This window comes from Ovis canadensis, chromosome 3, assembly GCF_042477335.2.
Source record: "Ovis canadensis isolate MfBH-ARS-UI-01 breed Bighorn chromosome 3, ARS-UI_OviCan_v2, whole genome shotgun sequence".
Classification (NCBI taxonomy): Eukaryota; Metazoa; Chordata; class Mammalia; order Artiodactyla; family Bovidae; genus Ovis; species Ovis canadensis.
In genome coordinates this window covers 106,212,272-106,238,857 of record NC_091247.1, presented here as the reverse complement: position 1 = coordinate 106,238,857, position 26,586 = coordinate 106,212,272, and the positions used below count along the sequence as shown (strand labels likewise).

At 47.1% G+C, this 26,586-nt stretch overlaps 1 protein-coding gene and 1 non-coding gene across 3 annotated transcripts in view; one reads left to right on the top strand and one right to left on the bottom strand.

The window, feature by feature from the left end:
- Window positions 1-20,918, bottom strand: part of MERTK (MER proto-oncogene, tyrosine kinase) — a 117,776-nt gene extending 96,858 nt beyond the window's left edge. For both annotated transcript variants that reach the window (XM_069583995.1, XM_069583996.1), the window contains exon 1: window positions 20,645-20,918. In XM_069583995.1, coding sequence (XP_069440096.1) covers window positions 20,645-20,705 — 61 coding nt within the window. In that variant the 5' untranslated portion in view covers window positions 20,706-20,918. The remainder of the gene's footprint in view (window positions 1-20,644) is intronic.
- On the top strand, window positions 9,057-9,191 carry LOC138438463 (small nucleolar RNA SNORA70). The gene has a single exon (XR_011256391.1). It is a non-coding gene; the product is annotated as a small nucleolar RNA SNORA70 (small nucleolar RNA).
- Window positions 20,919-26,586: the final 5,668 nt, after the last annotated feature.

The following is a 26,586-nucleotide window of genomic DNA, read 5'->3' as shown; positions in this document are numbered from 1 at the left end:
TCCTCACTTTCTGCCAAAAGGGTGGTGTCATCTGCATATCTGAGGTTACTGATACTCCCCCTGGCAATCTTGACTCCAGCTGTGCTTCATCCAGTCCAGCGTTTCTCATGATGTACTCTGCATAGAAGTTAAATAAGCAGGGTGACAATATACAGCCTTGACGTACCCCTTTCCCAATTTGGAACCAGTCCGTTGTTCCATGTCTGGTTCCAACTGCTGCTTCTTGACCTGCATACAGTTTTCTCAAGAAGCAGGTCAGGTGGTCTGGTCTTCCCATCTCTTGAAGAATTTTCAATAGTTTGTTGTGATCCAGATAGTGAAAGGTTTTGGTGTAGTCAAAGCAGAAGTAGATGTTTTTCTGGAACTCTCCTGCTTTATGTTCCAACGGATATTGGCAATTTTACCTTTCATTCCTCTGCCTTTTCTAAATCCAGCTTGAACATCTGGAAGTTCAAAGTTCATCTACTGTTGAAGCCTGGCTTGGAGAATTTTGAGCATTACTTTTGCTAGCGTGTGAGATGAGTGTATTGGAGAAGGAAACGGCAACCCACTCCAGTGTTCTTGCCTGGAGAATCCCAGGGACGGGGGAGGCTGGTGGGCTGCCGTCTATGGGGTTGCACAGAGTCGGACACAACTGAAGTGACTTAGCAGCAGCAGAGATAAGTGAAATTGTGCAGTAGTTTGAACATTTTTTGGCATTGTCCTTCTTTGGGACTGGAATGAAAACTGAGCTTTTCCAGTCTTGTGGCCACTGCAGAGTTTTCCAAATTTGAGGACACAATGAGTGTAGCACTTAAACAGCATCATGTTTTAGGATTTAAAATAGCTTGACTGGAATTCCATCACCTCCACTAGCTTTGTTCATAGTGATGCTTCATAAGACCCACTTAATTTTGCATTCCAGGAGGTTGGGCTCTAGGTGAGTGATCACACCATTGTGGTTATCTGGGTCACGAAGATCTTTTTTGTATAGTTCTGTGTATTCTTGCCACCTCTTCTTCATATCTTCTCCTTCTGTTAGGTCCATACCATTTCTGTCCTTTATTGTGCCCATCTGCATGAGATATTCCCTTGGTATCTCTAATTTTCCAGACGAGACCTCTAGTCTTTCCCATTCTATTGTTTTCCTCTATTTCTCTGCATTGATCTCTGAGGAAGGTTTTCTTATTCTTTGTTATTTCTTATTCCTTGCTAGTCTTTGGAACTCTGCATTCAAATGGGTATATCTTTGCTTTCATCCTTTGCCTTTCACTTCTCTTCTTTTCACAGCTATTTGTAAGGCCTCCTCAGAGGACTATTTTGCCTTTTGCATTTCTTTTTCTTGGGGATGGTCTTGATTACTGCCTCTTGTACAGTGTCACGAACCTCTGTCCAATTCTTCAGGCACTCTATCAGATCTAATCTCTTGAATCTATTTGTCACTTTCACTGTATATTTGTAAGGGATTTGATTTAGTTGATACCTGAATGGTCTAGTGGTTTTCCCTACTTTCTTCAATTTAAGTCTGAACTTGGCAATAAGGAGTGCATGATTTGAGCCACAGTCAGCTCCCGGTCTTGTTTTTGCTCACTGTACAGAGCTTCTCCATCTTTGGCTGCAAAGAATATAATCAATCTGATTTTGGTGTTGACCATCTGGTGATGTCCATGTGTAGAGTCTTCTCTTGTGTTGTTGGAAGAGGGTGTTCGCTATGACCAGTGCGTTGTCTTGGCAGAACTCTGTTAGCCGTTGCCCTGCTTCATTCTGCATTCCAAGGCCAAATTTGCCTGTTACTCCAGGTGTTTCTTGACTTCCTACTTTTGCATTCCAGTCCCCTATGGTGAAAAGGACATCTTTTTTGGGTGTTAGTTCTAGAAGGTCTTATAGGTCTTCATAGAACTGTTCAACTCAACTTCTTCAGCGTTACTGGTCGGCACATAGACTTGGATTACTGTGATATTGAATGGTTTGCCTTGGAGACAAACAGAGATCATTCTGTTGTTTTTGAGATTGCTCCCAAGTACTGCATTTTGGACCCTTTTGTTGACTATGATGGCTACTCCATTTCTTCTAAGGGATTCTTGCCCAAAGTAGTAGATATAATGGTCATCTGAGTTAAATTCACCCATTCCAGTTCATTTTAGTTTGCTGATTCCTAGAATTTCGATGTTCACTCTTGCCATCTCCTGTTTGACCACTTCCGATTTGCCTAGATTCATGGACCTGACATTCTAGGTTCCTATGCAATATTGCTCTTTACAGCATCGGACCTTGCTTCCATCACCAGTCACATCCACAGCTGGGTGTTGTTTTTGCTTTGGCTCCATCCCTTCATTCTTTCTGGAGTTATTTCTCCAGTGATCTCCAGCAGCATACTGGACACCTACCGACCTCGGGAGTTCATCTTTCAGTGTCCTATCTTTTTGCCTTTTCATTCTCAAGGCAAGAATACTGAAGTGGTTTGCCTTCTCCAGCGGACCACATTTTGTCAGAACTCTCCACCATGACCTGTCCGTCTTGAGTGACCCTACTCAGCATGGCTTAGTTTCATTGAGTTAGACAAGGCTGTGGTCCATTTGATCAGTTTGATTTGTTTTCTGCGACTGTGGTTTTTATTCTGTCAGCCCTCTGACAGAGAAGGATAAGAGGCTTATGGAAGCTTCCTGACGGGAAAGACTAATGGAACAAGACCCAGTTTCCCTCACACTCAGTCTCTCCCATATATTATACTGTGTCTCTAATAATAAACTGTGTCTGTTTGCAGTTTTTGCCTCCTTGAAACATTCTTGCTTTCAAACAGGGTCAAGAACTCAGGCCACTTTGCTTCTAGCCCCTGGTGGTCTGGTGGCTAGAATTCTTGTTTTTCCAGGTTACCCAGGTTTAATTCCTGGGCTGGGAACTAAGATCTCTCTTCAGGACTGCTCAGAGCTCTCCTTCCAAGCAGAACCTGTGCACACACTTCAGCCACAGAAGTTGCAAGAAGCCTGAAGGGCTTTATAGCCCCCCATCACCCACTTCAGCTTGCACCCATTTTTTGATTTGAGCATTTGACTTTTTCTCAATAGAAGTGCTTTGCAAAGGCACCTTTCCCAGCAGACTGTGACCCCCTGGTCCTTTCTGTTGCTTGCGTGCTCAGCTGCTCAGTTGTGTTTCACTCTTTGCGGCCCCTGCCAGGCTCCTCCGTCCACGGGATTCTCCAGGAAAGAATACCGGAGTGGGCTGCCATCTCCTTCTTCAGGGGATCTGCACAACCCAGGGACTGAACTGTGTTTCCTGCATTGGTAGGTGAATTCTTTCCCAGTGAGCCACCTGGGAAGTCCAGTCCTTTCTGAAAGTTGAGCACTAATGCACCCAGAAAACAGAGCTCCAGATTCAGACTATGAATCTTCACCATTATCTCCTAACTCTCCACCATGCTCTCAAAACCAGCAGAATGTCAGGATCTCCAGGGAAGCTTTTAAAACTCTGATGCCTGTGTTTCACCCAGAGGTTGAATTTATTGGCCAGCAGTACAGCTTAGATATTGGGATTTTAAAAAATCTTCTCTAGTGATTCTAGAGGAATTGGGGTCAGACCTAATTCCTAGGGTATTAGGGAATGGGTCCATCTGGTGGACCAAATCATCTCGGGGGTAGGGGGCTCCTGCCTGGGAACCCTGATATTTTAAATGCACTGTGGCTTGGGAGCCTGGGATGAACAAGACGTATGATATCAGAGTTCAGTTCTGGCTCAGCCACTCAGAAGCCAGGTGACCGTGTACCAGTCACTTGTCCTTTCTTGTTCTGGCTGCACCACAGAGGCATGTGGGACCTTATTAATAGTTCTTCGATCGGAGATTGAACCTGCATCCCTCACAGTGGAAGTCCAGAGTCTTAACCACTAGACCACCAGAAATTCCCTTCCCCAGTTGCGTGTCCTTCTGAGACTTGCTCTCCTGGTCTGGGAAGGAAGACGTGTAATGCCTGCCCCTCTCAGCCAGCAGAGGAGCGCAGTGCCCAGGTGCACGACAGCCCGGAACGGCCGATCTGCTTTGCTTCCAAGGCACAGCCAGTCACGCCTGGACTGCCACAGGCGCACACATGGAACCGATTATGCTGACTTGGCTCGTTCAGCCTCTGGCAGGGAAACAGGAATACATGTTTACCCAAGCAAGGGTGGTTTTCCTTCTCTTTCCCCTTTGGCAGCACGCCAAGTGTCACAGACAGGCTGAGGGGACACTTTCTGGCCAGAGTGGTAAAGTTTGGCCCCCGTGTCTGGGGCTGGCTCTCTGCAAGGGCCAGCCGTGGCTTTCACAAGACCCAGGAGAGATGCTCTGTCCCCAAGTTTAACTCCTCTGCCGTGCCACCCACAACACACATCCTCCAGCCCCCTAATACTTGAAATCCTATTAATTTTAGCCATTCTTTTCAGGAAGAAACATTTCCTTTAAAAATGTGACCATCTCAGACTTTCCTGTGGTCCAGTGGTTAAGAATCCACCTGCCAATGCAGGGGACATGGGTTCGATCCCTGGTCTGGGAAGACCCCCCCAAGCCACGGGGCAGCTAAGGCCATGCGCCACAACTGTGGAGCCCATGAGCTGCGACTGCTGAAGCCCGTGAGCCGAGAGCCCGCGTTCCACAACAGGAGAAGCCGCCTCAGTGAGGAGCCTGTGCACCACAATGAAGAGCAGCCCTTCTCACCACAACCAGGGAAAGCCTGAGTGTAGCAGCGAAGACCCAGCACAGCCAACAATTAAGTAAATAAATAAATCATTAAAAAAAAAAAAAGTCACCATCTCTAAGGTCAGAACACCTTAGTCAGCACCGTTTGTCCATATCTTTCCCAAGTGACAAGAGGGCAAAGAATTCCCTCCGAAAGCAGAGTAGATGGATCTTTCCCTACTTCTTGCACTAAGTACACCTAAAAACACAGGGTATTACATATGAAAGGAGCTTTTAAAAAAACTCTGAAGAGTGGAAAGACAGTAGTTTGACCAGGGACCCAGGGGACCTAAGAATAACATGGTGATGAATTCCCTGAGTGTCCTTTTGTTCAGGGCATCCCAGATTTGGAAATGCTAACAGGCAAAGACAAAAAACAACAACAAAAGCCTGTTACCTCTAATCAAAGGACTAGGAAAGGGCAGCTGGGCAAGACAGAAGGCTTTTAAACAGTAAAGTGCTCCTCTCCAGGCAAACAATCCAGAAAAAGCCATGGCCCCATCCCCATCCATGCCAGCAAAGGTCAAGTGGGCAACCTAGACTTGAACCCTGACCAGGCCATAAAGAGGTGCCACAAATGCTCCACTGGGTGGTATCAGAGAAGGCCAAGAAGAGAGGTGGCATTTTCACCCCACTGGCTGCTCTCAGTAAAGCCCATACGGGATTCCCACACGTCATGAATGAGGCATCTCTCCTTGTCCCCAGCAGGGCGGTATGAGAGGAGAACCAGTAGAGAGTCAGAGACTTCACTACTCCCCTAGGGTCAGTGGCGGTCAGGTGGGAACTGTCATAAAGTAATCAGGCACTCTTACCCTTTCCCCAGCCAGAACTCCCACCCTACCTCTGACTGGCAACAGCATCCCACCCTTAGATGTCAATGGAGGTTGAGTGGGGAACCCAGGGCTTTCCTCATAGCTCACCTGCATGTGGGAGACCTGGGTTCGATCCCTGGGTTGGGAAGGTCCCGGGAGAAGGAAAAGGCTACCCACTGGGGAACCTAGAATTCTACCCCCACAGCAGTTCAGAGGAAACTACGTAAAACAAAAGACACATAAGAGTCAGTCACATAATACTCTCAATGTCTAAGTTTCAATAAAAAAAAAATTCTGTCTCAAACTGAATGAAATACAAAAACCAAGATAACAGAGAGTTATTCAAAAGAGCTTTTAAAGAAGGAATCATAAAAACACTTCAATGAGGGACTTCCCTGGTGGTCCAGCAGCTAAGACTCCGACTTCCAATGTGAGGTGCCTGGGTTCAGTCCCTCATTGGGGAACTAGATCCCACATGCCACAGCTAGGAGTTCTCATACCATAACTCAAAGATCCCACACGTCGCAAATAAACAACCCACATGCCACAACAAAGACTGAAGATCCTGCATGCCACAACCAAGGCCTGGTGCAGTGAAATAGATATTTTAAAAAGACTTCACTGAATATGAAATTCATGAATAAAATAGGAAGCCTTTTAGCAAATACATATAAAGTCTCAGTAAAGAACTAGAAGAGTGAGAAGAGAAACAAATGGGAACTTTTGAACTAAAAAATACAATAATCAAAATTAAAAACTCAGTGGATGGGCTCAATAGCAGAATGAAGGGGCAGAGGAAAGAATAAGTGAACCAGAAGATAGAGCAATAGGAAATTATCCAATCTGAACAACAGAAAAAAATGAACGGAGTCTCTGCAACCTGTAAGACTATTACTAAAGATCTAACATTTGTATCATCAGAGTTCTGGAAGGAAAAGACAAAGAGGGCAAGGCTGAAAAAGCACTTGAAGAAATAAAGGCTGATAACTCCCCAAATATGACAAAAGATATAAACCTACAAAGTAAAACACCTGAACGAATCCAAAATAAGATAAGCTCAAACATATCCACACCAAGACACATTACAGTCAAACTTCTGAATCCTAAAGACAAAATAAAAAGAGTTTTTAAAGCACTAAGAGAGACGATACCTTGCTTACAGGGGAAACCAATTCAAATGACAGTGAATTTCTAGAAGGAAGTGGCACATTTTCCTAAGTGATAAGAGAGAAGGAATGTCAACTCAGAATTCTTCTGGAATGAAAGGAAAACCAAAATATTTTCATACTAAGAGAATCTGTCATCAGCAGACCTACTCTAAAAGAATAGCTAAAGGATATTCTGCAAATAGAATGGAAACAATAAAAAATAAAGCCTAAATCATTAGGAGGAAGAAACAAATACAGAAAACAAAAATATTGATCAATACAATAGAACTTCTTCTCTTTTTCTAAACTATGTCTGATGTTTGGAGAAAAACTGCAACACTGTCTGATGTGATTTTATATACGATGAAGAAATATTTAAGATAATTATGCTTAATTGGGGAGCTAAAGGGACTTAATCAGTAACTTCAGATATGCAGATAGTACCACCCTTGCAGCAGAAAGTGGAGAAGAACTAAAGAGCCTCTTGATGAAAATGAAAGAGGAGAGTAAAAAAGTTGGCTTATAGCTCAACAATCAGGAAAAAGATCATGGCATCTGGTCCCATCACTTCATGGCAGATAGATGGGGCAACAGTGGAAACAATGGCTGACTTTATTTTTCTGGGCTCCAAAAATCACTGCAGATGGTGGCTGCAGCCATGAAATTAAAAGACACTTACTCCTTGGAAGGAAAGTTATGACCAACCTAGACAGCATATTAAAAAGCAGAGACATTACTTTGTCAACAAAGGTCCATCTAGTCAAGGCTATGGTTTTCCAGTGGTCATGTATGGATGTGAGAGTTGGACTATAAAGAAAGCTGAGCACCGAAGAATTGATGCTTTTGAAGTGTAGTGTTGGAGAAGACTCTTGAGAGTCCCTTGGACAGCAAGGAGATCCAACCAGTCCATCCTAAAGGAGATCAGTCCTGGGTGTTTACTGGAAGGAATGATGCTGAGGCTGAAATTCCAATACTTTGGCCACCTGATGCAAAGAACTGACTCACTTGAAAAGACCCTGATGCTGGGAAAGATTGAGGGCAGGAGGAGAAGGGGATGAGAAAGGATGAGATGGTTGGATGGTATCACCAACTCAATGGACATGGGTTTGGGTGAACTCCCAGAGTTGCTGACAGAGAGGGAGGCCTGGCGTGCTGCAGTTCATGGGAACTCAAAGAGTCGGACACAAATGAGTGACTGAACTGAAATGAAAGGGACTTAAAAGGAAGTAGGAATTATATAATTCACTTGAACTGGTAAAACATCAACACCTAATAGACCACTAATCACATTAAATATAAATGATCTAAATACTTCTATTAAAATACAAAGACTGGCAGAGTAGATTAAAGAAACATGACCCAACTATCTGCCATTTATAAAAAAATTCACTCCAAATAAAATGATACAGGCAAGTTGAATACAAAAGATAGAAAAAAAAAATCATACAACCACAACGAAAAGAAAAGCAGGATGCCTACATTAACATCAGATAAAGTAGATTTCAAAACAAGGAAAATTACCAGTAAGACATATTATGTAATGACAAAAGTCCGTCTACCAAGAAGACATCGCAGTCTTAAATGAGTATGAGCCAAAGCAAAGAGCTGCAAAGTATGTGAAGCAAAACCCAAAAGGCCTGAAAGGAGACGTAAAGAAATCAACAGTTATAGCAAAGACTTCAACATCTCTCTTTCAACAACTGAAAAAAGAACTGGGCACAAAATAAACCAGGATATGGAAGAACTTGATAAGACTGCCAATGAAAAGAGTCTAGACTACATTTATAGAACATTCCACCCAACAGCAGCAGAACACACATCCTTTCCAAATGATGATGGGATATAAACTAAGATAAACCACATCGTGAGCCATAAAGCCAATCTCAACAAATTTAAAAGAACTAAAGTGGTGCAGTATGTATTCCCAGATTACAATGGAAATAAATATAAATTAATAACAGAAGGTAACTAGAAATTTCCCAAATACTTGCACACTAACAGCTAAATAATCTATGGAGCAAAGGCAGAGTCTCAAGGGAAATTTTTAAAAATACACTGAACAGAGTGAAAATGAAGTTACAATATATCAAACTATGTGGGACATAGTTGACACGGTTTTGAGAGGAAATTTTAGTTAGTAGTCTGTGCTCATGAGATAGAAAAAGAAGAGCAAGCCAAACCCAGAACAAAAAGAAGGAAGAAAATAAATATAGGAAATAAATTGAAAAAGGAAAAGCTATAGGGTAAATCAATGAAACAAAGATCTAGTTGTTTGAAAAAAATCAATAAAATTGATGAGTCTCTAGCAAGACTGACAAAGAAAAAAAAGACACAAATTACTAATATCAGGAATGAAACAGGGAATATAACTACAGACTCTGAAGACATCAAAAGTATAATAATGAAATACTGTGTTTGCTACCAACTAAGCCCACTGTGCTCCTTGCCCTGTGGGAGTCTAGTGTGCAACAACTGCACACAGCAGCCTCCTCCGTAGTTTCTGCAGCCTGCTGCCTGCATGGGTTGCTCTGAGGGACCCTGCAGACAGCCCTTTCCAGTGGACACTCAGGTCTAGTATGCTGTCCCCAATCTAGGCTCCAGACAAGTGTACGCAGTGCCTCTAGAAAGCCCCAGGGCACAGTGGCCAGAGTCCACATTGGCCAAGTCATAATGTCCACCCACAACAAGCTGCAGAATAAAGAGCATGTGACTGTGGCCCGTCTCAGGGCCAAGTTCAAGTTCCCAGGCTGCCAGAAGATCCACATCTCCGAGATGTGGGGACTGACCAAGTTTACTGTAGATGAGTTTGAAGACACGGTGACAGAAAAGCAGCTCATCTCAGATAGTTGTGTGGTTAAATACATCTTAATCATGGCCCCTGGACAAGTGGCAGGCTCTGTACTCCCGAGAGCCTTGGCACTGTCCCCTCCTTACTCATGCCCACCAATAAATCCTACTTTCCTGGCAAAAAACCACAAAAATCATAATAATGATAACTAAATACTATGAACAACTCTACATACAAATTCAACAACAGAGGAAATGGACCAACTCCTCAAAAAACACAACCTACCACAACTCACAAGTCCTTGGACTGCAAGGAGATCCAACCAGTCCATCCTAAAGAAAATCTGTCCTGAATATTCATCGGAAGGACTGATGTTGAAGCTGAAACTCCCAAATACTTGGGCCACCTGATGCGAAGAACTGACTCAGTTGCAAAGACTCTGATGCTGGGAAAGACTGAAGGCAGGAGAAGAAGGGGACGACAGAGGATAAGATGGTTGGATGGCATCACTGACTCAATGGTCATGAGTTTGAGTAAACTCTAGGAGTTGGTGATGGACAGGGAGGCCTGGTGTGCTGCAGTCCCTGGGGTCACAAAGAGTTGGACATGACTGAGCGACTGAACTGAACTGAACCACAATTCACTCAATATGAAATAGATAATTTGAACAGCGCCAGGTAAGGAAATTGAATTTATAATTTAACGAACACCCACAAAACAAATTTTCAGGCCCAAACAATTTCACTGGAGAATTACACCAAATGCTTAAAGAAGAATTAACATCAATCCCACACACTGTTGTTGTTCCATCTTTAAGTCATGTCTGACTCTTTGTGACCCCATGGACTGTAGCACCGCCAGCCTCCCTGTCCCTCACTGTCTTCTGGAGTTTGCCCAAGTTCATATCCATTGAACTGGTGAGGCCATCCAACCATCTCAGCCTCTGCCATCCTCTTCTTTTGCCTTCAGTCTTTCCCAGAATCAGGGTCTTTCCCAATGAGCCTGCTGTTTGCATCAGGTAGCCAGAGTACTGGAGCGTCAGCTTCAGCATTAGTCCTTCCAATGATTATTCAGGGTTGATTTCCTTTAGGATTGACTGGTTTAATCTGCTTGCTGTCCAAAGCCTCTCAAGAGTCTTCTGCAGGCCAACAATTTGAAAGCATCAATTCTTCAGCGCTCAGCCTTCTTTATACATGATTACTGGAAAGACCATAGCTTTGACCATATGGATCTTTGTCAGCAAAAGTGATGTCTTTGCTTTTTAAAACGCTGTCTCGGTTTGTCATAGTTTTCTTTCCAAGAAGCAAGAGTCTCCTAACTTCATGGCTGCAGTCACCATGTACATTGATTTTAGAGCCCGAGAAGAGAAAATATGTCACTGCTTCCACTTTTTCTCCTTCCATTTGCCATGAAGTGATGGGACCAGATGCCATGATCTTCATTTTTTGAATGTTGAGTTTTAAGCCAGCTTTTTCACTCTTCTCTTTCACCCTCATCAAGAGGCTCTTTAGTTCCTCTTCATTTTCTGCCATTAGAGTGGTGTCATGTGCGTATCTGAGGTGGTTGATTTTTCTCCTGGAAATCTTGATTCCAGCTTGTGCGTCACTCAGCCCAGCATTTTGCATGATGTACTCTGCATACAGGTTACATAAGCAGGGTGACAATATATAGCCTTGACGTACTTCTTTCCCAATTTTGAACCAGTACACTGTTCCATGTCCAGTTCTAACTGTTGCTTCTTGATCTGCACACAGGTTTCTCAGCAGGCAGGTAAGGTGGTCTGGTAATCCACCTCTTTAAGAATATTCCAGCTTTATGTGATCCACACAATCAAAGGCTTTCAAGTAATTAATGAAACAGAAACTAATGTTTTTCTGGAATTCCCTTGCTTTCTCTATGATCCAACGAATGTTGGCAATTTGATCTCTGGTTCCTCTGCCTTTTCTAAACCCAGCTTGTACATCTGGAAGTTCTCAATTCAAGTACTGCTGAAGCCTAGCTTGAAGCATTTTGAGCACGTCCAGGATCCTCAGAAATACACCTCTGTGTTTCCAGACTCTTTTACTGCTCCAGATAGAGCTGGGGGTGGGGAGATGGGGAGAGGAGGGTAGTTCATGGGGCCACAGTCAGCAAAGGCAGCAGGGAATGGTAGCTGCCCACAGGAAAGAAGTCATACAGGCAGGACTCTTTTTTTTTTTTTCAGACTTCATTTATTTTTTGACCTAGGCCCATGGCAGCGAAAGTGCTGAGTCCTAACCACTGGAGCACCAGGGAATTATGAAGACTTTATTATTACTTTATTTAGCTAGTTAGCTTTTGGCCACGCCGCAAGGCATGCAGGATCTTTAGTTCCCTGACCAGGGATCAAACCGGTGTCCCTTGCAGTGGAAGCACAATCTTAACCACTGGAATGCCAGGGAAGTCCCACGACTCATTTTTAAGGGACACTCTACACTGCCTCAGGCCCTGTTTCTAGGCTGATTGATGCCTGAGGACACTTATAGCCAGAATCAGGCAGAGGGCAGGGGCGGGTGGGTTGATCTCATGCAGGCCCTGTGTTTGACTCTCGAGGAGAGAAACTGTTCCAGCCCACATCTCTCAGATGCAACCTGTGTCCTGCCCAGAAGAGATCCCAGAATCACCTATCTGCCCCCTATTTGATCAACAGAGACATGCAATTTCTGCAACATGACTCTCCCTGCACATTGCAACCGGGCTGAGGACTTACATCTTCAGACTCTCAAAGTGGTTTTTTTTTAACCTAATGCTGTAGATTTCCTGCTAAAGTCTAAGAGCTTCCTTTTTCCTTTGTCCTCAAACTTTCAAAGAACATTGTTTTCATCAACAAATCTTCAAATCATGTGCCCAAATTTTAAAAAAAAGAAAAAAGAGGCTCAAAGGGTGCTTTCACTTCCTGTGTGGAGGCAGCCTGCCCTGAACTGTGCCGAGTGGAAAACAGGCCACCCTTCGGAGGCCATGAATATTCATCACCTCACTGCGCATTCATTAAGCAGCACCGGGACAGAAAAGTACTTTCAGCGAGTTTATGCTCTAATATTCTCCATGAAGACAGCCTGTTCTTGCTTGTAGAAAAGATCATTTTCGAAAACGATAGTGAGGTCGGTCTTCTATGAGCAGCTTTGAAAGCCCTGTGGCTTACAATAGCAAAACAATCCCTTCTCCAAAATAAACAAGGCTTTCCTTTGTATGTCCAAGGAGAGGAAAGACCAGAGCTAAGGCAAACTCTAAGACGTCCACCGGCCCTGAATGCTGACACAACTAGAGCCGTCACCCCCCACCCCCAATCCCTGCACCCAAAAGCAGGTTATAGAGAAAAGGGTGCTTTTCAGACAGCGCTTGCCTGATCCTCAAGTTCCAGCCCGAGACCTAAATCCTGAGGATGGGCCCCATCCCAGAGTGAGCTGGGGCAAAGCTCTAACCCAGTGATGATCAGATATTGCCGGGCCTTGCTTGACTCCCCAGAAGCTAGACAACACCTATGAAGGGCCTGACTGGGAAAAATCCAGAAGACCCCATTAATGTCTGAGGACAGGGAGAAACACAAGCATACAATCTGCTGCCACAAACACCTATGCATTGTGACTATGAAATGCAATGGTTTTTCTCCAAGTCTACGTCACTCCAACATGCTTAGCTTTTGGTGTAAATGTATGATCTCCGTCCAAACATAAGGTCAACATGTCTCCTCTCTCTTTTCCTCCCTCTCCCCTCTGCCCTGCTCCTTCCCCCACTCCCACCCAGTCTTCCCTCAAGACTCATGGAAAATCCATTTTACCATTAAGTGAAAAATGATCTAACGGTGGATGAAATGGACAAGTGAGTGTAGTGAAAGTCGCTCAGTTGTGTCCGACCCTTTGTGACCCATGGACTATACAGTCCGTGGAATTCTCCAGGCCAGAATGCTGGAGTGGGTAGCCTCTCCCTTCTGCAGGGGATCTTCCCAACCCAGTGATAGAACCCAGGTCTCCTGCATTGCAGGCGGATTCTTTACCAGCTGAGCCACAAGGGAAGCCCAAGAATACTGGAGTGGGGACAAAAGGATGAAATAAAATGTTTTAGAATGGAGTGTAGAATTTTCAACCAACTCTTTAAGACATAACTATTCTTCCTTGACTCGGATTCGATTCTTGGGTGGGGAAGATCCCTTGGACAAGGAAACAGCAATGCACTCCAGCATTCTTGCCTAGAAAATCCCATGGACAGAGGACCCTGGTGGGCTATGGTCCATTGGGTCACAAGTAGAGCTGGACATGACTTAGCAACTAAATAACAACAGCAACAACATCCTTACTTCACTTTAAAACACTGGGACCTAAGGAGGTGACCTGACGTGGCAGCCAGGCCACGCCCGCTGGATCCTGCTGGCTAACAGAGGCTCAGACTGGAAATGGCGACGAAGAGAGCAAGCTGCCCAGCAGCTGGTGGGGCCAAGCTTCCAGGCCTCATGAGCCCAGGGAAAACCTGGGCTTTCGCTGTGGTTAAGAATCTTCCGTGGAACTTCCCTGCTCATCCGGGGGTTAAGACTTCGCCTTCCAAGGCAGGGGGCGCGGGTCGGGTCCCTGGCGAGGGAACTAAGATCCCACGTGCCTTGGCGCCAACAGGCCTCAACAGAAAACAGAAACAATGCTGTAACAAAGGTAAGACTAAAAATCGTCCACACCCCGCGCTGCCCTGGTGGCTCAGCAGTAAGCAATTCGTCTGCCAATGCAAGTGACACGGGTTCCATCCCTGATCCGGGAGGATCCCACGTGCAGAGGGGCAACGAAAGCTGTGCACCAGAACTATTTAGCCTGAGCTCCAGAGCCCAGGAGCCACAACTACTGAAGCCCAGGCACCCTAGAGGTCATGCTCTGCAACAAGAGAAGCCATCGCAATGAGCAGCCCACGCACCAAAACTAGAGGGTAGCCCCCACTTGCCGCCTCTCAGTGCAGGAGACGTAAAAGATTAGAGTTCGATCCCTTGGTCGGAGGGATCCCCAGGAGGCGGGCATACCAACCCACTCCAGTATTCTTGCCTGGAGAATCCAGCGCAGAGTCAGACAGGACTGAAGCGATTTAGCATGCGCACCCACACAGCAATTAGAGGAAAAGCCCGAACAGCAATGAAGGAAGACCCAACACAGTCAAAAATAAATACAATTATTTTTTTAATGGTCCATTAAAAAAAAAAATCTGTATACTGTATAGAAGTATACAGTTCAACAGCCTCACTTCAAAGCAAACTAAGGCCCAGGAGGGAGAAAGTGCTGGCTGGTAGGTACTCTGAGTATTCTTGCTCTCCAAAACAGGCTGCAAGATCTTCCTGCCAGGTGGCATTTTCAGCATTTTAGCTGGAGGCAGCAGGGGTGGAATCAGGAACAAGATAGAGAACAAGTTTCCTCTGGGTCAGGGGTTAGCAAATGCCCAGAGTGTGGGAGGCAGAGGAGTCTGGGCCTTTCCTGGGGTACCTGGGGGGCTTGCTCACACCTGCCACTAGGCAGGACGCACCTGGAAACCAGGAGCACACCTGGGGCTCCTTGCCCAGCCCATCTGCTACAAGACCACCTGCACGCGCCCACCCAGACACAGGCAAAGAGCACGGCCCAAGAAACAGCTTCCGGAAGCCTGCATTTGGCAAACCTAGTTTTAGCTGGAAAAAAGGAAAGGAATTATCTGGATGTTTACACTCAAACAACCAAAAAAAAAAAGTAACCAAAACAAAACCACACCCACTTTAGAGTAGAGTGGTGTGGGAAACACCGAGCAGGAACTGGACTTCATTTTTATACCTTCCTGAAAGGCACATGACGGGAAGCTATTCCTGGACCAAGTTAAGCCTGAATTCAAGGAGTGAGGGTCATGGTGGGGCAGGAAGGGGAGCAGTCAGGACAGGTCCTGCCTTGTCTGAGGTAACAAGTGTGGGTTCTGTTCACAGAAATACCAGGAAACAGTCCTACAGAATAAGGAATTCTGCACTCTAGAATGGACCCCCCACAGCGCTCCACCAAAGCGCTATGACCAGTTGGGGGGGGGGGTGGCCCACAGATCTGACCTCATATTTCAGGTTTCAATTTAGGACACATTTCAGTAAGAAATGGGGAAACTTTTCCCCCAGTACCTTTTATTTAAGAAAAACAATTACTACAAAATTTGAGTTCAGAAGGGAGGGAGCATGGCTAACAACAGCTGATAGTTTGAGAGCTTTTACCACATGACATTGCCTCCTTCATCCTCCCAATGGTTCCACAAACAACAAAGATTTCCACTAGACCCCTGAGGGAACTGAGGTCCTGAGAGTTAGTCACTGCACCCGGGGCTCCCCAGAGGCCAGCCAGGCAGGACAGGAAGCCCAGCCCATTTGGTCACTCAGCCCCTGTTAACATTTCCATTCCAATCCCTTGAAGCACACAGGTTTAAGAATAACCCGCTTTTTAAAATACGTTTTATAATACTTAACTCCCTGCTGAGATGCATTTTCCCCCACCCCCACCCCCACTCCGAGCCCCCTGTTTCGGGTTAAGATTAAACTAGTAACAACACGCCAAAGTCAAGACACTCCGGGCCACAGTGACCTGGGAATTAGGCAGTCTGCTCTGGACAAGGAACTGTTAAACAGTATCTTTAACATGAAAAATTGCCTTTTAATTTTAAGTCGAGACTATAAAAAAAATGTTAATTTTGCTCTATTGGCCTTAATACAGTCCACAAATCTACCGTAACCTTTCTAGTAATGGAATCATTTTGGCATAACAGTGAAATGAAAAACTGTTTTCTAGCAACCAAACCCCAAGCACAAGGGCCTGGGAGCTGCGGCAACTGTTTCTGGAAAAGCCAGAAGGGAGAAAGAATTGGGAGGAAGACATAGCGAGACCCACAGAGGCCTTGATCTTTGCAGACACTGAGCAAATACTTCTCTGTGCAGATGCTTCCCTGGTGGCTCAGTAGTTAAAATATCCACCTGCCCATACAGGAGACAAGGGTTCGATCCCTGAGTCATGTAGCTCCTCTAGAGAAGGAAATGGCAATCCACTTCAGTATTCTTGCCAGGAAATCCCATGGACAGAGGAGCCTGGCGTGCTACAATCCATGGGGCAAAAAAGACTAGGATATGACTTAGCGAGTCAACAACAGCAGATACTGAGCACCTGAAATGAGCACCCTGCTTGGAAAACAGAGAGGAACCCATCAGACAGCGGTAGAGTTATTTAATAGAGTGTGTGTGTGAGTATGGCAGAGGTGGCAGTGAGGGAAGGCCTCTTCAGGAGAGCAACTGAGTTAGCCTGTAGACACCTTGGGGAAGATTTTAGCCAGAGGGAACTTCCACAAAAAAAGAGCCAAAAAGACCTTTGCGGCTGGAGCGGCAAGAACTGAAACTGAAAATGAGTCAAAGAAGAGAGGTAGGACCCCAGCCCTTGCCAGCCTTGGTGCCGAAAGGGAGGCCACCCAGTCCAATTCAACCTCAAAGTCTCATTCTGGCCACTACGCAGAAAGTGGCGGGTTGGCATGTATTCATTTCCAGGTGGGGGAACCTGTTTAAAGCAAGGCTCAGCCTCTCTACCTGGTGGTGTATTATCAGTTCACTGGCACTGTTTTTAACCAACTCTGACTGGCAACCTGCTCCTAGGATTACTGACCCTGCTCCTAGGATTACTTGGAAGTTATTTTTGATTGAAACAATAGTTATCATTTTGAAAAATAATAGTGTTCTGTTCATCACGTTGGCTTCCCTGGTAGCTCAGTGGTAAAGAATCCGCCGGCCGGAGTAAGAAATTCAGGTTCAATCCCCGTGTCAAAGATCCCCTGGAGAAAGAAATGGCAACCCACTCCAGTATTCTTGCCTGGAAAATTCCGTGGACAGAGGAGCCTGACGAGCTTCAGTCCATGTGGTTGCAGAGTCAGACACGGCTGAGCGACTGAGCGTACACACACACACACACACACACACACACACACACACACAGAATCACCACTCTAAGGAAGCAGATCAGAATAACTTTTGAAAAGTCACTTATTTTTGAAATGTGACCTGCTTCCTTTCCCAAAGCATTTGAGTCCGTTGATACAAAGCCCATGAGCCACTAGACAGCTTAAAGTTCTTTCTGGGATAATGTTTACAGTATATTGTAATACGGTGCCAGCTTCAGTTTGGGAGAGAAACCGCAACACTGAAGAGTTTTAAAACCCAATTAAGGACTTCCCTGCTGGTCCAGTGGTATCCACCTTGCAATGCAGGGGACTTGGGTTTGATCCCTGGTCGGTTAACTAAGATCCCACAGGCCTCCCAGCAACTAAGCCTGGACCCCAACTAGAGAGTCCATATGCTACAACGAAAGATCCTGCGTGATGCAACAAAGATCCTGAATGCCGCAACTAAGACTTGATGAAGCCAAATAAGTAATGGAAAAAAAAAAAAGTGAGATTAAAAGAACAAAAGCCCAATTAGTTCTAAGGGTTGCATTAAGAGGCAAGCACAGCCTCATCACTGGTTAGGTCCTTGCAATGCCTTCACTTTTATCCACGTCTGCATTTTTTAAAACTTATTTTAAATTGAAGGATAGTTGCTTTACAATATTGGTTTGATTTTTGCCATACATCAACATGAATTAGCCACAGATATACACATCCCCACTCCCTCTTGAACCTCCCTCCCTCCCACCCCATCCCACGCCTCTAGGTTGTCACAGAGCCCCAGTTTGAGCTGCCTGAGTCATAGAGCAAATTCCCACCGGCTCTCCTTTACATGTGGCAGTGTGTGTGCTGCCATGCTCCTCTCTCCATGCCTCTCTTCCTCTCGGTCCTCCCCTTAGCCCTGGGCCATAAGTCTGCTCTGTATCTCTGTCTCCACTGCTGCCCTGCAAATAGGTTCATCGGTACCACCATAAATCATAGCAAGATCCACTTCTGTATTTTCATCCTCCAGTTTCCCCTGGGCCTCTAGAGCTACCCTTTGCTGATTTGTTGCTCACTGGCACCCCCATCAGAGACGGAACAGAAAGGACTGGAGAGCCCAGAAATGCCCCTGGTTCAGCAGTTTCAGTTCTCTGTGTTTATCTTTGTGCAAGGGTGTTTGTGGGTATGGGGTGGGGGTAAGGAGTAGGGAAGATTTCAGGGTTAAAGTGCTGTGTAAATTGTAATTATCCACTCCTCTACAGTGTAGAGTCTATGCACACATTCACACCCTGTCTCTCCTGGCTCTGCTGTCTGGTGAGTAAACCACTTAGAGCCACAACATGCAATATGAAAACCTTAAAACTAGACAAGAAATCCAATTTCCATTTTCAGCACCCTTGAGTGTGAGAAAGTGTTAGTTACTCCATCATGTCCGACTCTTTGCAGCCACATGGACTGCAGCCCGCCATGCTCCTCTGTCCGTGGAACTCTTCAGGCAAGAATACTGGAATGGATAGCCATTCCCTTCTCCAGGGGATCGTCCTGACCCAGGGGATCAAACCTAGCTCTCCCACACTGTGGGCAAATTCTTTACCATCTGAGCCAAGAGGTCTGCTCTCATTCAGCCAGTGAGAATCCCATTCTTTGAACTTTTCACAAAATGAAACAGTCAGACATCTCACAGGTCAATTCAAGATAAAAAAGAAAAGGTAGGAGAAGAAAAACTGGAGAAACTTTTCATTCTTCCAGTTGGGTGGATTTTAACAGACTTTTATGATTATCTGCTTAAAGTAATCATCAGCTACAGAAGGTTTATTATTATTAATGCTTAAAAAAAAGGAGAAAAAGAAAAACTCCATTAAAAAAACATCTTCCCCAAAACTACTGCTTCTGTTACTTTTCCCATAATTTTCACCACATTTACTACATCCAAGACTATTTATGGCCAGCCTTCCCTGGTAGCAAAATATAACAGATTATGAAAAACGGATCTAGCAGAAATGCTGAGGAATTTCTGAGGGTTTGGTGGGGGGTGGGTGGTTGGGGTAAAGAATAGAATTGTTTTCATTCTTTGCTTGGTTTACTCTCTGGATGTTTGCTTCAAATTGCTACATTGCCTCAAATTATAAATTGTATGTGTAATTTAACGTGTAACAAGAGGGTTCAGCTGCTTAAGAATTTCTCATTTGAGCAACTGAGCTTTCCAATGAAATTCTCACAGGAAAAATTCTGAAGTAAACTGCTTAAGTATAATTGAAGTTTCCAGGTACTCTTCAAAAACACCTTTGACCACAATTGGTTTATATAAAAGCTAAATCTTTAAGCTAAGGAAAAATGCTTGATGTGTGTTTATTCAGCATAAAGCCTGGTTAAGTTTCTTCCAGCTTCCGTAAGAAGTACTTCAGAGGTTAAACTTCTAGCCCATTCGTTAATCACTGACCCTCCAAACAAGCTGCGGATACAGAATGGAACCATGAAACCTGCCTTCCTGTGCCTCTACTTACCAATCCAGTATCTTATATTGGAATGCCTAGCAGTGCAGACGGAGAAGGCAAGGGCACCCCACTCCAGTACTCTTGCCTGGAAAATCCCGTGGACGGAGGAGCCTGGTAGGCTGCAGGCCATGGGGTCGCACAGAGTAGGACACGACTGAAGCGACTTAGCAGCAGCAGCGCAGAGGTAATACGCCTAGACACTGACCAAGCGCGTTAGATCCTGTTCAGCAATAATAGGGGTGAAAAGAGCGCGTGCTCTTTTTCTGCCCCCTCCCCCCCACTCACAGGGCGTCGCTGCTAAAGCAGTCCCTGAAGGCCCGGGGTGGGGGGCAGCCGACTAGTCCCTCCCGGTCGCGCTTTGGCCTTGGTGCATCGCTGCACCGGGACTGCGACCTCAACTCTCGCAGCCTGCGGGTCTCCAGTCGCCCAGAGTGGAGATGGGGTCTGCCTGCGGCTCCTAGAACTCCCGCCAGCAACTGGGGTCCAGCCACACAGCCACTTCCAGTGAGAAGTTTTCGGCGCATTTCCCTCCGCCGAAAACTTTAGGACTTGCAGCGCAACCGGCCGAGCTCGGTTTCCCTCTCCGCGGTCACTGTGGGCCCCGGGCGCCCACCCCTCCCGGCTCCGCGGGGACGCGCACCCACTGCCCAGCCAGGATGCCAGGACGGTGGGTACGCGGGAGCCCTGCACCTCGGCACCTGGCACCTCTGGGGCGCGGGGAGGGGTCTGCAAACTCGCCAGCAGCCGGGTGCGCCCCGATCGGCGCGCTCCCTCCCCGGAGCTCCCGGGCGCGAACCCCCGGCCCCGAACCCCCGGCCCCTTGCACTCACCTCGTGTCCAGAGCGCGGAGAGGAAGAGCCACGGCAGGAACAGCAGCATAGCCCGCCCCATCCCGAGATTGCGGGTCTGAACAGTCTCTTTGGACCGACGGACAGATGGACGTCCGGAACCTGCCGCGTCGCCGGCCTAGCGCGCGCAAAAACAGCCCACTCCCGGAGACCCGGGCAACCCGCTCCGAAGGCGCAGAGCGGAGCCGCGGTCGAAGGCGCCGAGAGCCGGAGCGGGGCGGGCGAGGGGCCGAGCCTGGGCCGACCCAGCCAGTCCGGGAGGGGAGGGGGCGGGAAGGCAGGGGGAGAGGCGGGCGGCGGAGTGGGTGGAAGGGGGGCTGGACCCAAGGGGCGGAGAGGGGCGGGCCGCGGGGTGGGGTTGAGCCTGGGCTTGGGGAGGGCGGCGGGGGCTGAAAGCGGGGGGAGGGAGGTGAGGACCGTAAAGGGGAGGGGTGACAGGAGGTCTGGGGAGGAGAAAGTGCCCGGGCCTCCCGGGGATCCAGATGACCGACAAGTGCAGGTAGGAGGGACGGAGAGTAAGTTGGGGAGGAGCGTAGGGTGCCCGAGGCTGCCAGCGACTTAAGACAAGGTGCCTGCGGCTTGGAGGCTGAGGCAGTCCCGCAATCCCGGCTCAGCAGACAGAAAACGCAGGCAGCAACGCTCCAAGAAGCCGAGGCCACCTTGGCGGCGCCCCCAGCCGAGCGCCTTCCCCGGGCCGAAGGTGTGGGGCAGTCCTGGAGTCTCGGAGCTCACCGCCTCCCGGGAAGAACGTTTTGCTGTGCCCCCTTGTGGAGTCCAAGAGAGGACTCGTGGAGGGAGATAAACACCTACGAAGTGGAAAGAGGCCTCCCACCCCCACCCCCCAGCGATTAAAGTGTGGAGGGGCCAAGAGGGCAGTCGCAGAGAAAGTTAACCGTGAAAGAAGTGTCAGCCACTTGTACTAATAACTGAAAGGATAACTTAACATTTTATATATAGATACGCACACATACCAGTGGTGCCAGTGCAGGAGAGGTAAGAGACATGAGTTCGATCCCTGGGTGGGGAAGATCTCCTGGGGAGGGCATGGCAACCCACGCCCTCGTATGGGTTGTATTCTTGCCTGGAGAATCCCCATGGACAGAGAAGCCTGGCAGGCTCCAGTCCACGGGGTCACTTAGGGTCACACAGACTCCGACGTGCCTGAAGCAACTCAGCATGCATGCACACACATGCAAAATACTATGTTTAAGGCCACATCTTTAGAATTAATGTATTTTCATGTGATCCTTTGACAACATGAATCAATAATGCCATTCCTCTGCTCAAAACCAGACAGTGATTCCTGCTTTCTCTCTGCATGAAAGCCAGAGTCCTGCCTTGTGGCCTACAGGGGAATACATGACCTGGTCCCCTCTCCTCTCCGACCTCATCTCCTTACTCCACTTCCGTTCATGCTGCTTTCTGGTCCAGAGTCCCTGACCCCAGTCAGGCTGGTCAAGTGGGCTAGATTTGGCTATAAGGAGGCAACCAGCCCAGTGGATTTAGATCCATTGTTACTTAACTGACAGCAAAATCAGCATGATGTCAGCCACTGGCATCCCTAGTCCCATAGGATGACACCCAGCCAGAGGGGTGGACATGAGCAGTGGGTAGCTCCCATGATGAGCAGCCAACTCTAAAGTACAGCCGAGCAGTTTCATTGATTTTCACAGGTGACTGCTGCTGTGTTGTCGGGTGCGGGGAAGGGGGCATGGTGGGGGGGTGGGAGTGGAAACTCACGTGCCCAGCTGAAAGTCTGGAGAAGGAAGAGAGACAGGTGTGCTGTGAGATAAGGAGAAGAAAACGCCTCCGACGGCTGCTCACCAGCCTCACCTCCCCCTGCCCCGGGAGGAATCGCGGGACAGTTTCCCAAGATCTGGGCAGAACTGGAGTCAAGCCTCACCTGCACACCTACATGGACATGTGCAGGGTCGCCAGGGTGTGTCAGCAGAGCCCTGTTCTCCTGCGGTGTCCTTGCTGCTGCTCATATACACCAGACTCTCTTCCATCCCAGGGTTTTGCACCAACTGTTTCCTCTGCTTGGAATGCTCTTCGATAGACTCACACCCTCTTGGTTAATTCTCCTCCTTCAAGTCTTTGCTATGCCTCACATTCTTGATGAGGCTTCTGTTGTTGTTCAGTCGCTAAGCCATGTCCAACTCTTTGCAGCCCTGTGGACTGCAGACTTCCCTGTCCTTCACTATCTCACGTGATTTGCTCAAACTTACGTCCATTGAGTTGGTGATGCCATCCAACCATCTCATCCTCTGCTACCCTCTTCTCCTCTTGCCTTCAGTCTTTCTTAGCGTCAGGGTAGTTTTCCAGTGAGTTGGCTCTTCACATCAGGTGGTCAAGCTATTACAGCTTCAGCTTCGGCATCCATCATTCCAATGAATATTCAGGGTTGATTTCCTTTAGGATGGACGGGTTTCATCTCCTTACAGTCCAAGGGACTCTCAAGAGTCTTCTCCAGCACTACAATTTGAAAACATCAATTCTTTGGCGCTCAGCCTTCTTCCTGGTCCAACTCTCACATTTATACATGACTCCTGGAAAAACCATAGCTCTGACTATATGGACCTTTGTTGGCCGAGTGATGACTCTGCTTTTTAATACACTGTTGATGAGTAGGCTTACCTAGTATAAAACTGTCTAGTTATCTATTCCTGTGTGATATACCACCCCAGACACAGCATGGGTAAACCACAGCTGCTGTGTTAGATTCACAGATTGTGTGGGTCGGAGATTTAGACAGGGCACAAAGAAGATGGGTTGTCTTATCTCTTCCATCTCTGCTGAAATATTGTGTTCAATGACTGTGGACTAGAAGCATCTGGAACAGGGATCAGCAAACTATAGCTGGTGGGCCTCTTGCCTGTGTTTGCAAATCAGGATTATTGGAACACAGCCATGCAGTGTGTGTTGTTCACGGCTGCTCCCGTGCTGTCACAGCAGAGTCAGATAGCTGCGACAGAGATCAGAGGCCACAAGGCCACGTGATCTGGCCCTTTACAGAAGTTGGTCAATCCCTGATCCTCACATAGCAGGTACTTAAACTGCGATGACTCTAAGGTCCAGGGCTGCAGACCAGACCACCTAAATGAGGCTTCCCCAAGATGACCTGGGTGTAGTTGGAAGTCCTACAAGGAAATTCTAGGCTCCAAGAGTGACCATTCCTTCCAGTGACCAAGATGGAAGCTGCATGGCCTTTCAAAACCTAGCCTCAGAGGTCACCTGACTCCACTAAGCCAGACTGTCTTGGTGGATGGTGGATACAGTCACAACCCCACCCTCCTGGAAAAGAGCCATACCCCCACCTCTTGATGATGGAAGTGTCAGAGGAGTTAGAGCATTGTTTTAAAACAGACAGACATCCACAGACATCCACACTAGCTAAAATGTAGGTTGCTGACTATCGTATTTTTTTTTCTAATTTTTTTGCTGTGCCACGTGGCATGCAGGATCTTAGTTCCCCAAGCAGACTGAGCTCATGCCCCCTGCAGGGGGAGCTGCTGCTGCTAAGTCGTGTCAGTCGTGTCCGACTCTGTGTGATCTCATAGACGGCAGCCCACCAGGCTCCGCCATCCCTGGGATTCTCCAGGCAAGAACGCTGGAGTAGGTTGCCATTTCCTTCTCCAATGCATGAAAGCGAAAAGTGAAAGTGAAGTCGTTCAGTCATGTCCGACTCTTCCCGACCCCATGGACTGCAGCCCACCAGGCTCCTCCATCCATGGAATTTTCCAGGCAAGAGCACTGGAGTGGGGTGCCATCGCCTTCCCCGTGGCAGTGGGGGCACTGTATCTTTACCACTGGGCCACCAGGGAAGCTCTGATTCTACCGTTTTAATTTTATACTTGCCATGCCTCTGAATGTTATTGAATGCTAATGTCCTAATTATAAAGATATGTGATGGGAAATGTTAGTTTTTTAAAAAATAGATCCCATATTATACAGCTATTTTCATCCTTATAGAATGTAGCCCAAAAGGCTACATTTGTGCAACTTTAGCAGGATGACACCAACCTGGAGCTCATACTCCAGTGTCCACACTCTCTCCTATATCTGATGGGACTCTGCACATTACAAGGTGGAGCTCCTACTTTTATTATGTAAGAAAAAGAGAGCATGTCAATGGCCCATAGCAGTGTTCATCCGGGGGCTGGGGAAGACAGCCCCTGCTGAGTCAAGCGTAGAAGGGCTGTGTCTTACATCAAGCGGCACTGTGAATACAGTCTAGTCATCAAGCATGTTCAGGATATCAGCGACACGGTACAGGACTAACAGCTGAGGTCCTCAGGGGAACAGGCCAAACGACACACGAAGGACGTAAAGAGTCAGTCATCAACGGCCCTAATCTATTTTTTCGTTTATTAAAATATAGTTGATTCGCAACATTGTGTTCATTTTTGCTGTAAAGTGACTCAGATCTGCACATATATATCCTCTTTCACATCCTTTTCCATTATAGTTTATCACAGGATATTGAATGTAGCTCAATATGGGCTATACAGTAGGACCCTGTTGTTTATATCTCCTATATACAGTAGTTTGTATCTGTTAATCCCAAACTCCCAATCCTTCCCTTCCCCACACTAACCCCTCCTTGGCAGCGCTAAGTCCGCTCTGTGAGTTTGTTTCTGTTCGTAGGTATGTTCGCTTGGGTCCTGTTTTAGATTCCACCTATAAGTGGAATCACATTGTTTGTCTTTCTCTTTCCAACTCGCTCCATGTAGCGTGGTCGTCTCTAGGCCCATCCGTGTTCCTCAGATGGCGTTGTTTCATTCTTTTGAAGAACTGAGTCATGTTCCAGTGTATATATGTACCACAGCTTCTCTAGCCATTCATCTGTCGGTGAACATTTAGGTTTTCTGTGTCTTGGCTGTTGCGAACAGTGCTTCAATGAACACAGGAGTGCATATATCATTTTGAATTGCCTTTTGTCTGGGTCTATGCCCAGGAGTGGACTTGCTGGATCAGTGGCCCTACTCTAAAGCCACACCCTCCCTCTGGCCGGCCCACTTACACAGACACCTCCCTCAACCCCTCAGCCTTGTCCCCAAACGGGGCCTGTATTTGACTTTCCACTCCTGCCTCCAGTCTGCTACATGGACCCCCAGTTCAAGCTAGTCTCCTGCCATTCACTTTAACACAGCGGAGACCGCCCAGTACCGAGGGATCTGGCTCGCTGGAACCATGCTCTGTGAATGATGATGTGCCGAGAAGCAGTCTCAAACTAGTTTCGGTGCCAGAGAGCCATTCATTCACTCATGATTCCACACAAATCTACTGAGCGTGTGCCGCATCAAGGCATAAGACCAGCGCCTCGAGTGTGCTGCTGAGCTAATGCACGTTCCCTCCATCAGGAAGCCCCAGTCTCACTGACCCGAATGCCAGTCAAGGGCCACGTTGGTTCTCACTTGCCCAGCAGCCAGTCCATGGTCCTCCCATCACAGCACCCTGGCTTTTCTTTGCTGAACCTGCCTTCTGCACTCGCATCCCTCCTACCCCTGAGCCTAGAGGTGGGGTTCTCCTTGATGCCTGAAGACCATTCTCTGCCCTTCTTTCCAGAGTCTCAGGATTTGAGTCTCATATCATCAGACCTGGCTGCTGAGGTCACTACAGACCCCTGGGTCTCTCCTCTTGTGTCTTGAAGATTACAGCATTTGCATCATTGGCGCTGCCTTCATGCCAGCCCTGCCATAATTCTTGGTGGTTTCAGTACATTTAATACATAAATGACATTGCAGCATGACAGAGGCTAAGCCCCTTGACTTCTTCTCCCCCATGTCGTGTGTTGAGCAACATGTTGGAAATACATATAAGGGCCAAGTTGTTGAAGTTTGCCGGGGAACTGACATGGTGCCTGTGAGAAGGTCCACTCAGAACACCCCACATCTTAGGGGAAGCACCAGTCTTGGGTAGTT